This window comes from Pongo pygmaeus, chromosome 19 (assembly GCF_028885625.2).
Source record: "Pongo pygmaeus isolate AG05252 chromosome 19, NHGRI_mPonPyg2-v2.0_pri, whole genome shotgun sequence".
NCBI classification, from domain to species: domain Eukaryota; kingdom Metazoa; phylum Chordata; class Mammalia; order Primates; family Hominidae; genus Pongo; species Pongo pygmaeus.
The window spans coordinates 46,599,989-46,614,304 of record NC_072392.2 but is presented as its reverse complement, the minus strand read 5'-3'; the positions used below and the strand labels follow the sequence as shown (position 1 = coordinate 46,614,304).

The following is a 14,316-nucleotide window of genomic DNA, read 5'->3' as shown; positions in this document are numbered from 1 at the left end:
TCTAGGCTCAAGTGAACCCGAACCTCCTGCCTCAACCTCTCAGATTGTTGGGATTACAGGTGTGAGCCACCACATCCAGCCTAAATTTCTTATGTGCCATGGGACTGCAAAACGTCACTATTAGGGGCAGCTAGATGGAAGGTGTAGGAGTACACCATAGTGCCTTTTCAATTTTTCTGTATATCTAAAATAATTTCAACAGTAAACATTTATTTTAAAACATGAAGGTGGTTATCCTTCCATGAGTATAAAGTACAAAGGCAGGCTCAGGGTGTCATCAGAATTCAGAACACTGGTCGCGGGGCTGGGGGTGCTGGGAGGGGCTGGGCATGGTTGGTTTTGTGATCTGGGGGCTGGTGTGTTCCATGTGTGAATGTCTTTCGAGCTGCACACATTCAGAAGGGACACACAACTAGCAGCTCTGTCTGAAATCATAATGGGGGAACCAAGAGTCCCCCACATCCAGGTCTGTCGGGAGCTGGGGCATTGAGTTCCACTGCAGGAATCTCCAGGAATGCCGAGGTCCTCCCTGAGCCAGGGCCAGGCTGGGCACACCCTGAGTGCCCACAGGGTAGGTGTCTTCACGGACAGCCCCACCAGGACAGGATGTGGAAGGACCAGGTGCCCGTAGCAGGAAAGCTGACCAAATGCCCCGCTGGAACCAGGCTAGTGGGCTGGGAGGGGCCTGCCTGTTCCCCTCGCAAAGGGTCTTCCTGCCACGTGAAGCTGGCACAGGCCTGGGTGTTGAGGACCCTTGCTTGGGTTTGGCTGAAAGGAAAACAGAGGTGGTCAGCGTCTCCAGTGAGTCCATGCAGGGCTTTCCGGGCTGGGCCCCACCTGCCTGCGTCTCTGGAGTCCTTGGGGTCTGTGTGTGGCCCCCGTGGTCTAACACTGAGGACACGCCTGTAGTCTGCTGATCACAGAGGGAGGGGTGTGTGCCGCCGGGCATGGGGAAGCTGTCAGGGCATGGCGGGTGGCTCCTGGGACTGCCTCCCAGGGTTCAGCCTGGCTGGGGCTTCCTGCCACACACCCTCGTCCCAGGGCTGTTGGGTCTGGAATTCGGCCCCCAGTCAGAACTCAGGTGGAAGGGGCCTTGGCTGTCACCCAGTCCCCTTGCCACCTTACATGGGGACCTGTCTCCACAGTGGGTGACCAGGCCCAGATGTGGGTCACCCTTTGCCCTCCTGGGCTGCCCAGTCCATGCCAGGACTGACCGTTCCCACATCTGGCTGAACTCTTGGCTCTGGCTCTGGGCCCGGGGTCCCGCCTGTGCCCTCTCCCTGAATGCTGTGGGGGTCAGGGACACCGATTCCCTTGTCTCGCTGGCTCAAGGCTTGTTGTCCTGGCAACCTTGGAGGAGCGTGCACGAGTGAGGGGCCACTGCTGCTCTCTGAGGCTGTGGGTGCTTGCAGGGAGGGGCGGGGTCTCCCACAAATGGGTCTGGCTCCTCCAGTGCCCTTGAGGGCCCTGTGAGGGGGAGAGCGAGACACTGTGGAAAGTGGGAGGGGGCTTGTTGGAGGGTCTTGCCCACATCCCCCTCCTGTGTGCACAGCATGTTCCGTACACACGCACTGAGCGCCTGCCCTGAGGACCGGTGGACCCCCTGTACTTTCTTAGAGTCCAGGAGGAAGAGGAGGAAGAAAAGCTGAAGAGGATGGCCCAGGTAGTAGGGTTGGGGGTCCCGGGCACTCCCCCACTATTGACTGCCCCAGAGGGTGACTCAGGAGGGGACATGGCACTGGAGCCCACCTGGGGGTGGCAGGTCCTCATGCTTCCTAGTTAGCTTCTTCATAGAGGCCCGAAGATGTTTCAAAAAAACTTCATCATCATTAAGGGCCCAGGTACGGAAGAACTGGTCCCAAAAACGTGTCCACAGGCCAGAACTGGACGTCTTCATGTGGGGCTCTAGGGACAGGGTGGGCATCAGGCCAGGAGAGTTCCCCGGCAGGGGTCAGAGCCCATACCCCGTGGCCGCTTCAGTCTCCTACTGGGCAGTGCCGGATCCTTTTGTGGCCACCCCAGGGGTCCAGATGTGCATAGGAGGCTGTGGCTGGGGGGTGTCCTGGGCAGGGAAGTGCTCACCACACTCCCGACCTTCATCTGGGTCATGTGTGGGATGGGCTCGGTGTCCCTGTGCCCTGCCCAGCCCCCCTGGCCAGACCTCTCTCTGGTCCAGAACAGAAGATCATGAGGACTGTGTGAGGAAGCTGCTCTCAGGCCAGTCGGGGTCTGACCCCAGTGCTCCCCAGGCCCCACTGGGCACACGCGGACTTACTCCTCTGAACCTTAAAGGCAATGCTTGTTATCGCCATCAACACCTGTTTTCCTTCCAGCAAATACACGTCCCACAGGCGCAGAATGAGCCCGAGAAAGATCTGTAGGGACAGTAGGCATGGGAGGACCTGGCCCTTCCAGGCTGGGGCTGGTGGCTCGAGCTGCGCCCACTGGGGTTTCAGTCCCCAGAGTCAGTGACCTTCACCATGATGGTCACCTGACCCCTCCAGGATGCTGGGTCAGACAAGGTCTTGCTCATGGGGGGCACTCATTTGAGTGGGGATGTGGCTTCTAGAGAGAGGGGCTTGCTCAGGGCTTGAGGCTTCCCTGAGCCCTCCCAAGTCGGGTCTTGGCCCAGTCTGCCCATGAGGCTGGGCCTGAGCCCCGCCCTCTGCCGTGGGATGACCCCTCTTGGGCAGAGGGTCTTGCTTATGTGTCCTGTGGGGACCCTCCTGGGCCTCCTGTGGGCTGGGGGTGAGCCTGACCCCTGGGCTGGGGAAGCAGGGCACTGCAGGGCAAGGAGGGTCCCTGAGCCAGGGTCTCCCTCTACCATCTCACCCCGTCATTCAACATCTGGAGAAGCCCGCCAAACGAGGAACCCTGCGCCCATAGACCTTCCTTGTCCTGATGGGAGGAACAGAGGTGCTCAGGGGCCCCTGGGCTGCCCTAAAAACATCCCTCTTCCAGGGCCCTCTTCCAGGGTCTTCCTGAAGACCTTTCCCCTAGTACAGAACACGGGGTGGTGTCCAGGGCTCCCCACAACACTGTCCCCTTCCCACAGTCCCGGTGGATACACTGCCCTTTGCCCTGCTCTGCAGGAGCTGGACCCCCATCCCTGTGCCTGTCTCCTCCAGGGCAGGAAAGGAAACTAAGTCCCAGTCCGTGGAGAACCCAACGTCCCAGGTCAGGCCCTGGCTGGGACTCAGCCTGTCACCAACCCCACGACGGGCTTCAGACCCCGCTGCTCCTCCAGCCCCCCAGGATGCAGGGCCTCTGGGGAAGAGCTGAGGGGACCATAAACTCACCAGATGACACATGATCTTGGGTTGTGACGTGGATACCATATGCTCCTGATGGTCTTGGAGCCCCTGGACTGTCCCACCATTTGGGCTATGGAATCCTGAGAAGCCCCCAGCCCATCATGAAATCAGAGCCTTCTCCCAAGGTGTGGAGCCATCAGCTGGAAGAGCTGGGCAGCCGCAGAGCCCTCCAAACCCCGAGGCCTCCCACCCTCCCATCTGGTAACCCCACCATGTGGCCTTGGCCCTAGGGAGGAGGGGTGGGAACATCCCCTGGAGCCTGGCTGGAGGTGCTCCTGGAGGCCTCCTGGGCCAGGGTGCCGGGAGGGCAAGCCTGACTTTGAGGCCATGACAGGGGGCGGCCAGAACAGGGTGGGTGCTGGGCTTCGTGGTCGTCTCCTGGAAGTGGGGTCGGGCCAGGGGACACGGGATGGGGAGATGCTGCCATCTGGGCTTGGTACCCTTTTGTGGGTACCAAGGGCAGCTGGAGCCTGGGCAACTGGAGGGCAGGAGGACTCTCAGGGAGGGGAGAGCCAGCTGCACAGAATCAGAGCCGGAGGGCGTGGCTCCAGGACACAGAGGGCAGCCACGGGGAGGATGAGATGCCTTCTGCTGATGGGGATGAAAGGTGTCTGACTTGGGCTCTGGGGGTCAGTTCCGGGTTCCTTTGGGACCGTCAGCAGAGACATCCTAAAGGCTCCCAACAAGCTGGCGACACAAGGAAGGTGCCTTGGCTGAAAGCCGAGATCACCTGGCCAGGGTGGCCGTCCCCAGGTCTGGCTGCATGAAGCCCCAGGGGCAGCTGTTCACTTACCCGGCAGGAAGTGCCTCTCACTGGCCAGCAGCTGCACCAGTGCCCAGAATGCATCCTCCTCAGGCAGATAAAGGAGGAACAAGGTGGCGATGTGGCTGAGGTCCCTGCAGTAGCCCACCTCCTGCAAGAGCCAGAGTCACCATGGAAGTATGTCACTTGGGGGGGCTGAAGTCACCTGGGAGGACTCATGTCATCGGAGAGGGCAGAGGTGACTGGGGAGGCTTCCTCTGAAGAAGAGGCTTCCTCAGGATGCAAATTCATTTCATGACAAGAGCCATGTCTATCGGGCACTTCAGCACCTTGTCCAAAATGTCTGCTGATAGCACTGTCCTGCGTGTGACGCTGCCAAGCTCCTGGGCTTTGGGGCAGCCCCAGGAGGAGGGTGTCATTTCTTGTTCCGGTAAGTGGTGGTCAGGCCCAGGTGACACCAGGAGTCCAGGCCCTGACTCCTTTGTGTCTCAGCTTGACCCCTTGAGACCACCCCCTTGCTGGAGGTTTATGCCAGCGGTGAGCTGGAGTCCTACCTCCTATATCCTGGTGGGTCACAAATATTAACTTTAAAAGAAGCAACGACACCCCCACCAGACACCCACTCCTGTGAATATGGAAATACGGCCCAGGAACCTCACTGCCAGGAATACTCACCGGGTTATACTCCGAATATGCCAGGAGGATATAGAATAGTTCCCGCTGCCTAGGAAACAGAGAAAGGGGGCTATGGTTTGGTTTGTGCAGATGCTGTTAGTTTCACTTTGTCTATAAATCCTAACAGAAAATCCCATTTCAGGTTCAGATGATTCACCAGATAAGTAGTGAGCTCTTCAGGGCCTTTGACTGTTGAGGAAATGTTTCAGTAAAATCCACATCTGTGAAACGCAAATAGCCCAGTTGTAGTGACCTGCCTGATCCTTTTCACTCTGAATGATCTTTTTTTTTCCGGTTTGCACACATGCCAGTTCAGTCTTTGGGTGTACGGTTCCTCCATGGTTCTAAACCAATGTGCAGAGTCTCCCGGCCACCGCTCCAGCCCCTCCTGCAGCGACCCCTTCATCCTCTAAGTCTCCAGGGTTTCCCCTATGCACCCAGCCTCTCCCTGAACCGTCAGCCCCTGGCCGCCCAGACTGCTTCTCAGTCCCTATGGTTTGGCCTTTTCCACAATGGCCTAGGAATGGGAATCCTACTGTGGTAGCTTATTGGGTCTGGCTTCTTTCCCTTAGCAAAATGCACCTAGGATCCACCCACGTTCGTGCAGGCATCACTGGCTCACTCCATTTTCTCACTGAGTGTTCCGTTTGAAGGGAGGACCAGCCTTGCTCTCCCCATTCCCACGTTGAAGGCCGTCCCCGAAGGCTCCATGTGTGAGTGACGAGGAATCAAGCAGTGAACTTGGCATGCAGGTTTCACGTGGATGTCAGTTTCCAAATCAGTGGGTTTCATATCTGTGACACTTTGGGGACGTGTGGTTCAAGTCCATTGAGCTTTGTGAGCCACTGCCCAACTGGCTGCCAAAGTGGCTGTGCCGTGTCACGTTCCCAGCAGATCTGGATGACAGTTTCCAGGTCCCTGAATCCCCCCAGCTTTTGGTGCTGTCAGTGTTGCCTGGGGAGGCTTACGGGCCCTCTATCCTGCCACCCTCCCGTGGGTCCTACCATGGGTCCCCATGGGTCAGGGAGAGCACCTTTCACCATTGTGCATGATTTTCTTTGCTGCCTTCCGTCTCCTCAGGATCCTCCTGGGTTCTGGCCCTACATGTTCCAGTCTGCCAGGGCTTGGAACCTGGGAGGTGCCTTGGTCCATGGTGCCGCCTGCTCCCTGGGCCAGGAGAGCTCTTGGAAGCTCTGTCATCCCTCCTGAGTGACCCTGGCTTCTGCTCCGGGGAAGTCCCCATCCCTCTCGTTCACCCCACCTCCGCTGGGACCCTGTGGCTCCCGTAGGCTTACTTGGTTCCATATCGATCCCTGAAGAACATGTGGTTCCTTAGTGTCTGGCTCACGGCCAGGTCGATCTGGTGGATGTGCTCAGATGACCTCTTGCCCTTCTCCTTCATGACCTGTAGGGCAGGGCCAAGAGGAGGAAACAGCCTCAGAACAGATGGAAGACTCCCAGTCAGCCCACAGTCGGCACTTCTAGAAGGAAGGAAAGAAGGAAGGTTTCTTTCTGCAGAAAGCTGCTTTTTGGCTTGTTTCGGAAGCCGGGGAGGGTCACCAGAGCTGAGCTCACCTGTGGTGCCTATGTCACCGTCCGTGCTCAGGATGTGCATCTGACCACCCCACCCACCGTCCAAAGCGGGGCTTGACGTTCTCTCCAGCTGGAGAACTGGGCCCTGACCCAGCCTGGCCTGTTTGTTGTGCTCTGGCTGAGCATACCCGGTATTGTCTGGGGTTTTTCGCCTTGATTTCCTGAATGTTCAGGAGGACTGACCACACCTCGGCCTGGATGTTCATGGGAATGCCCTTATACACTCGCTTCATCAGCTGTGGGCAGAAAACAATCTGGTGTCACAGGCCCCGCGACAACCCCAGCAAGAACCAGAGCCTGAGGATTCTGGAAATCTTTGGTTTTGGCCCCATGATTCCTCAGTAGAGGTGATGTCAAGCTGGGACAGAGTCTCCCTTCCCAGGACTGAAAGAGGGGATGGGCACTCAAAGTCTGAACTCTGATCTGGACCTTTTCCTTCCTTCGGGTCACCAGGAGGCTTCCCTAGCTCTGAGCTCCGGGTGGCCCCAGCCCTAGATATAGATTCCCTCCCAGCAAGGTGACGCTTGCACGAACAGGCAGCAAAGCTGGCGACCAGGCCTGCGGTCCTCTGGGTGAGGACAGTGTGCCACGTGCCCTCTGAGAGGCTGACGGTGCCAGGCCACAGCCATGGGTGCCTGTCCCCTGTCTCTGCAGAGAGTGATTCTGGGGGCCTCTCCCTCTACACATTACTTTTTTGCTGTTCTGATATGTGTCCCATTCTCCCAGCATTTCCATCCACTTGCTCTTTCATCTCATCTCCTGCCGCATATGCTGTCAAATGAGGAATGTTGGAGTTAGCGGAGCTGCCAGGCTTCCTGGAGCCGCCCGTGGATGCTGGGTCTTGGGCTCTGGAGCCTCGGTGGGACCCAGCTGGAAGGAGTCAGGGAAGGGCAGACCCTAAGGGCTGAGGGCCTTTGAGCAAATAAGCACAGTGGGCTTGCCTTGGGACCCTGGGACGTGCCATCCTCAGGCCACAGACACACCAGTTGTAGGTCAGGTCCCAGCCTCTAGGTGGGGTCCTAACACAAGTGGGCAGCCACCCCCATACCATGACTGTGGTTCTCACTTTGGAATTTCATCAAACTGCCAGTGATAAAACAACCTGGGGTCAGGTCCAGCAGGAACAGCTGCCCCTCCCAGTGACAGCGTGTTGCCCTCACCTGCCACCGCCCAGGCCCACTGCCTCCTCTGCTCATCAACGACCCGCTGAGTCCCCCCGTCCCTGGGCCAGTCCCTCATGCATCAGGCTCTTACCTCCGCCTCCCGGGAGCTGACAGGGGGCAGCCTCGTCTCACTGTAAGGCAACCCAGGCAGAGCTGAGGACCTGCACAGGGCCTGGAGCCGTCCGGGTCAGGGAGTCGACCCCCAAAAAGGACTGGCTCTGTCCCATCCAGCTCAGGGCTCAGCCCAGGAGAAGGCACAGCAAAGGGAGGACAAAGGCCTTCCTGTGGGGCTGACTCCCAGGAGGGGTCAGGACCTGGGAGAAGAGGGAGTGCAGGGCCAGCCTGGCCAAGGTTACTGGGGCTCCTGGTGTCGGGGGTGGTCAGGCTGCACAATGGGGCTGCCCGTCCTGGACTCGAGGTGGTGCTTTCTGCTGGAGCTGAGAAAGGTCAGCCCTGAGATGGGATGGGGGCTGCCCAGGGTGGGTGACCGGGCCCTGACAGGAGTCCCTCAGGGAGTGACCACATGATGTGGACCTGCCAGGGTCTAGGGAGCCTGCCCTGAGACCTGCCCAGTGCACCCAGGGTGCGCCCGGGGCCCATCCCACCCGACATTCCCAAGGCCCTTGCAGGGTATGACCTCCTAGCCTACACCTGCCTCTCCCTGCACCTGAGCCACACACCTTGCGTTTCAGAAGTGGCACGGCTCATAAGCTTCCTCCCACCCTACCTCCCCTGAGATCCTCCATCTCTCCATCCTATGATCCCTGAGGGATGGGCTCCAGGCTGGGCTCCTCTTTTTTTTTTTGAGACAGAGTCTCCCTCTGTCACCCAGGCTGCAGTGCAGTGGCGTGATCTCCGCTCACTGCAAGCTCCGCCTCCAGGGTTCACGCCATTCCCCTGCCTCATCCTCCTGAGTAGCTGGGATTACAGGCATGCGCCACCTCACCCAGCTAATTTTTTGTATTTTGAATAAAGACAAGGTTTCACCATGTTAGCCAGGATGGTCTCGATCTCCTGACCTTGTGATCTGCCTGCCTCGGACTCCCAAAGTGCTGGGATTACAGGCGTGAGCGACCACACCCAGCCCTAGGCTCCTCTTAACCTGGCCCCAGATCCCTTCCCAGCACCAGACCCAGGGTCATTAGCCGCAAGCTCTGCTGCCTCCCTGGCCTCTCTGTGAGATGCCCAGAACCGGGCCCTGCCCATCTTCTCCTCCATTCCCCTAAGACCACAGCCCCTACTGTCCCCATGCCTTTTCCCCTTTCCCATGGGGACAGTGAGGGCTGTAGCTCTAGGGAAATGGGGGAGAACAGGGGCAGGTGGGTCCTCAGAGACCTGCCGGACAACATCCCTGAGGCTGGGCCAGGTGTCTCCTCACCCTGTGGCCACAACCCTTGGATCTCACTGGGGTTGTCTCCAAGTGAACAGGGCCAGACCCTCAGGCTGACCCCCTCCTCTTGTGCTCACTTGCCGACAGAACTGCTGAGAGCCCAGGGGCCTGACCTAGCCCCCTCTGTATTCCCACCCGCTCCCTAGATGGGCCCTGCACCACTGGCCTAACAACAACCTCGGGCTGGACCTGCAGGGGAGCCAGGGAGGAGTTCTGATCCTGGAAAGGAGGTTGGCTCGACCTGGGGAGACATGTCCTGCATCAGGAACGCCTTTCTAAAAGCAAACCCATCCCTGAGCTGAGACAGGTGCTTTAGGGGCTGAGAGGAGCACAGAGGACTCACTGCAGAATCCCAAAGCGATCAATGTTGCCGTAGATTCCAACAGGCACAGGCCCCATGTCCTCTGGCAGCCCAGCTCGGTGTCCCTGTAACCCAGAGGGAGCCTTGGTGAGGGGTCCAAGGTAAAGGCTGAAAGGGCCTGGGGGTAGTGGCCACCCTGCACTGTGCTCCTAGGGAGCCCAGGACCATTTGACCAGGGTGCACTGGAAGAGGCCTCCCTCCAAGGAGCAGATGGATCTGTACCTTCTCATACTTCATAGTGATGTCCTCTCACTCCTCCAAAGTATCTGTGTCCTCTACCATGTCCATCCTGTGAGACAAAAACATCTAAAGGTTACACTGTACCTGAGAGCTTCAGAGAACACCTGAACTGCTCCTGCCCGGCTCCCAGATGCTGCCTGGCTGCGTAACCCCCATTCCACCACTACCCTCAGGTGAAAAGGGGCCAGACACAGTGGCCCACACCTGCATGGGTCTCTGGGGTCTCCAACAGGGGTGTGCATCTTCCCAAGGACTTGAGGACAGTGGGACCTGGACAGAGAGTCCCGTTGTCCCCAAATGCCATGAAATGGGCACATATTTGGCCTGGCAGTTTCAATGGTGTCCACCTGCCAAGGGTGAAGGGCCCATGATGGGCTATTCCAGGGATATGGAGGCAGACTGGGGACAGGGACCAGAGGTCTCTGTACGATTGGCCTCCTGGGATGCTCGGGACCACAGAGATGCTCAGTTTCCTATGGGGAACAAGGTCTCTCCTGAGTGCTTGGTTCTACTCTGCTCATCACTTGGGCTACCATGGCCCTTCAGTCTCACCAGTGAAGCCACTTTAGGAACAACGGGTTTAAGGAATGAAAATAAGCTACTGTCTCCAAAGCAGCCTCTGTGCTCGTGGAAACCACGTCTCTCGGGGAGGGACTGTGGACTCCACCATTCTGAGCTATCCATAAAGGAGGGGAGGCCCATTTTCCTGGGTCACTGAGGAAGAACAGTGGGTCTTTGGTCCTGGGGAACACCTAGATGGATCGTCCCTCCTGGGAACACTTGGGGCAAAAGGAGGGCAAGGCCTGGATAGGACCAGACAAAGAAATACCTGGGGACAACCCCAGTTCCTGGACCCCTTTGAACAGGATGGAAGATAGCCTCCCTCCAGCCAGCTCTCCAGGGCTCCTTCATTTTCCACAGCTGCCCAAAGGCAGAAGGCTCCCCATGCCACTCCCAGACAAGGGACCATGTGTGTTCAGTGGGTCCCACAGGGACCATCAGGACCCAGCTTAGGCCACAGACGTGTTCTTAGGACCCTCCCCTCCACCCCACCCACAGTGGATCCATCCCAGTGGCTCTGCCAGGGCCAGGCTCTGCCCCATCGGGATCGGAAACCCTCGACAGATTTGGGATCTAGGGCAGGGAGACCACAGGGTTCAGGCCTCAAGTCCAGCCCAGCACAGGGCAGGGCTGAGAGCAAAACCCAGGGTCATGTCAGGATTCCCGGGTCTATTACCGCCTCTCCGACCCCAGACGTCTCGGTTGTCAAATGGGTTCATTTGGGAACAGCACCTACCCTGTGGAGGCACCATGAGGATGAAAGAGACAATTGTCTACACGGGCAGCGTAGAACGGGCGCCTGGTGAGTGCTCAGGGATGACCCTCTTCAGCAGGTGCCCAGCGGCCAACACCGCCCACTCGGTAGCCACTGTTCCCAAGTCAGCCTGGAGGGAAGAGAGCAGGTCACACTCACCTGATTCTGATGAATCAGCTGGCCTGGGTTATGCCTCTCAGGGAGAAAACCTTTGAGTCCACTGAGCCACTCACAGATACCACTGCCTGTGTGTAGCTGCTGTAGAACACAGAGGCAGGCCAGGGAGCAGCAGGTGCTAAGCACCAGTGACAGTCTGAGGTCATGGCACGCATCACAATGGGGCCTTGCCCGGGTCAGCAGGGCCCAGAGTCAGTATCCATTGCCTGAGGCGTCAACATGCCTGCCTGCAGTGTATACACTCCGGGGTGAGGAAAGGAGCCCAGCCTCTCCAGCAGCCACACAGGCCTGCAGTAGGATGGGGGTGGAGCTGGCCATGTGGATCACTTGGGCCTCATGAAGGGAAAAGAAAGACCAGGGGGCAGAGGAGGAGCATGGGGGCAGCTGGTGGCCTAAGGAGAAGGCACTTCAGGGAAGGGGTCTGTATTAGTTTGTTTTCACACTGCTATAAAGAAATACCTGAGGCTGGGTAATTTATAAAGGAAAGAGGTTTAACTGACTCGCAGTTCAGGAAACTTAACAATCATGGCGGAAGGTGAAGGGGAAGCAGGCACCTTCTTCACAAGGCGGCAGGAGGGGGTAAGTGGAGAACAAGGAAGTGCCACACTTTAAAACCATCAGCCTTCCTGAGAATTCACTCACTATCAGGGGAGCAGCATGGGAGGAAACTGTCCCCAAATCCAATCCCCTCCCACCAGGTTCCCCCCTTGACACAGGAGGATTACAATTCCAGATGAGATTTGAGTGGGGACACAGAGCCAAACCTGTGAGAGTCTCAGTCTGTCTTGCAGCTCCCCTGGGTCTGAGGCTGAGTGCAAATCTGCTGGCCCTGCTCTACAGCATGCGGGGTCTCTGCCAGTGCACCCCCATCTGCTGCTTGCTGGGGGTGGTGGCTACTTCCCCAAAAGGAGGGTGGATCTGCTCTCCTGTGCGCCCCCCTACCCCCGAGGGACTTGTGGAGCCCTGGCCACATCCTCCCAGGGTAAGGGCATGAAACTGGGCTCCTTGCCCTTCTTACTGCTTGGGTGACAAGCCTGGGGTCATCCCTAGGCCCCGTCACTGCCCCTGCTTCTAAATGGAGAGCATTTTGCCAGACCTTCCTGGGAGAGGCTGGGGGCTCATCCCTGTTGTCTGTTCCATCTTGGTAAAGCCAGGTTAAGACACCTGGGTAAGCAGACAGCAGAGTGGCGCCCAGGAAGGGTGGGTGGAGGGCGCTGGCCTTTGGGCTTGCCTGGACCGTGGTGGGAGGGGAAGGTTACCAGGAAGCAGCGCTGTCAGGGCGAAAGTCAGGAGGAGGTGGTTATACGGGTGAGGCAGGGGTGTGGCTGGCTTGCGGTGGGCCATAAATGAGAGCCAAGGTTTGTCTGCATGCAGAGGAGGCAGCTGACTCATCCCTAGGGGCTGCGGAGGAGGTCGGGTCACTCTTGATCCCAGTTCCCAGTGAAAACTGTAGGTCGCCATCACCTAATCACACATGCAATAAAGTCTTCTGCCTGCTGCTTACAGCCCCCGAGAACCCCTTCTCTGAGAGAATAAAACCTTTGACCACTGCTCTTCCTTAGTGGATTTTGTTTGTGTCTTCTGATGAATTGTGATGTCCCATCTATCATTTTCCTAGGCTCAAGGATCCACCAAAAGTTGACGCCTCTTTTGGGGAGGCTCTGCGGTGCCTTCTTCTCACCAGGCTCCCCGGGAAGCTTGTGAACTTGGCTTGCACCCTAAGCAGCCAGGTACACACAGGGGCTCTGCTTCTTGCTTTCACTAAGAAAGAGAGCCAAGAAAGAGACTGAAGCATGGTCTGCAGAGAAGACACTGGTGCAAACACCAGGAGAACGAGGGGCCTGAGTCGTCTTCATTCCCCTTAAAAACATGCATTCCCTCCCAGGCCACCTTAGTCAGGGCATGAAGCACAGTGAGTGTGTGTGTCTGTGTGAGTGTGTGTGCGTGCAGGTATATGCACGTGTATATATGTGCATGTGTGCATTTGTGTGCGTGCATGTGCATGTGCGTATGCATGTGTACATGTCTGTATGCATGTGTGCATGTGTGTGTGGTGCAGGGCTATGAGGTGGACAGGATGTAGGAGGGCAGCTCCAGCTCCAAGCTGCACGTTTCTCTGTTAGAATGGTTTAGATTCCCTGGACCACAGCAAGAGAGTGTTTTCATGTGCATCCATTTTTCTTAGCATTGAAACCCATATTTTTAGCAGCATGTAAACCTTAATTTGCTTAACTATTCTTAGAAGCATTTATACCGGTGGTCCCCAACCTTTTTGGTCCCAGAGACCAGTTTCACAGAAGACTTATCCACGGACCCAGGAGAAGGGGAAAGGATGATGCGGAGATGATTCAAGCCCATTACATTTATTGTGTGCTTTATTTCTATTATTATTTCACTGTAATATATAATGAAATAATTATACCACTCACCATAATGTAGAATAAGTAGGAACACTGAGCTTGTTTTCCTGCAACTAGATGGTCCCATCTGGGGGTGATGGGAGACAGTGACAGATCATCAGGCATTAGATTTCATAAGGAGCACACAACCTAGATCCCTGGCATGTGCAGTTCACAGTAGGGTTCAGGCTCCTATGAGAATCTAATGGCACCACTCATCTGACAGGAGGCAGAGCTCATGTAGTAATGTGAGGGATGGGGAGCGGCTGTTTCTACAGATGAAGCTTTGCTCACTGGCTGGCTGCTCACCTCCTGCTGTGCAGCCTGGTTCCCAACAGGAGGGAACCCCTGATTTATCCAGTAAGATAAATCCATTATGTAAGTTGACATTATTCACTCTGCACCACCCAAAATTATCTTGCATACCTACACCCACCCAAGGGTCCCATAGCACACTTTGGGAGCTGTAGACAGTAAGCCTGGAGCTCCATTGTGAATTCCATCTCTTCACCCTGTGGGCTAACAGGCTATGTTAGTTTCCTAGGGCTGTTTTACAGTACCACAGACTGGGCACCTTCAACAACAGAATCTTACTGTCTCGCAGTACTGGAGGCCATGAGTCCAAGATCAAAGTGTCAGCAGGGTGGGTTTCTTCTGAGGCTGTGCAGGAAGGTTCTGTTCCAGGCCTGTCTCCTGGCATGTTGGTGGCCCCCAGTCTCTAAAAAAAAAAAAAAAAAAAAAAAAGAATATGGAAAGGAAAGGTCATTCTGATGAAGTCTCAGATGGAAATCAAGAAGAGGTAAATGGAAACTGGAGGAAAGGTGAGTGACGCTTACCATAAAGTGGCAAAGCACTAGTGTTCGGTGGAAGGTAGAACTTGTGAGTGATGAAACTGAAATTTGGCAGAAGAAATATCTAAGCAAAGT

General features: G+C 56.7%; 1 protein-coding gene across 7 annotated transcripts in view; it reads right to left on the bottom strand.

The window, feature by feature from the left end:
• Nucleotides 1-198: 198 nt before the first annotated feature.
• LOC129018310 (TBC1 domain family member 3G-like) overlaps nt 199-14,316 on the bottom strand; it is a 32,803-nt gene continuing 18,685 nt past the window's right edge. For 2 of the 7 annotated variants that reach the window (XM_063656121.1, XM_063656123.1), the window contains 13 exons: nt 10,797-14,108; nt 9,482-9,548; nt 9,242-9,324; nt 7,600-7,639; nt 6,474-6,581; nt 6,048-6,157; nt 4,753-4,801; nt 4,108-4,228; nt 3,300-3,394; nt 2,833-2,898; nt 2,276-2,375; nt 1,750-1,905; nt 199-768 (listed from right to left, as the gene is read on the bottom strand). In XM_063656121.1, coding sequence (XP_063512191.1) covers nt 413-768; nt 1,750-1,905; nt 2,276-2,375; nt 2,833-2,898; nt 3,300-3,394; nt 4,108-4,228; nt 4,753-4,801; nt 6,048-6,157; nt 6,474-6,581; nt 7,600-7,639; nt 9,242-9,324; nt 9,482-9,496 — 1,299 coding nt within the window. In that variant the 5' untranslated portion in view covers nt 9,497-9,548; nt 10,797-14,108 and the 3' untranslated portion in view covers nt 199-412. The other 5 variants (XM_063656122.1, XM_054459901.2, XM_063656124.1 and 2 more) reach the window with 5 other exon arrangements.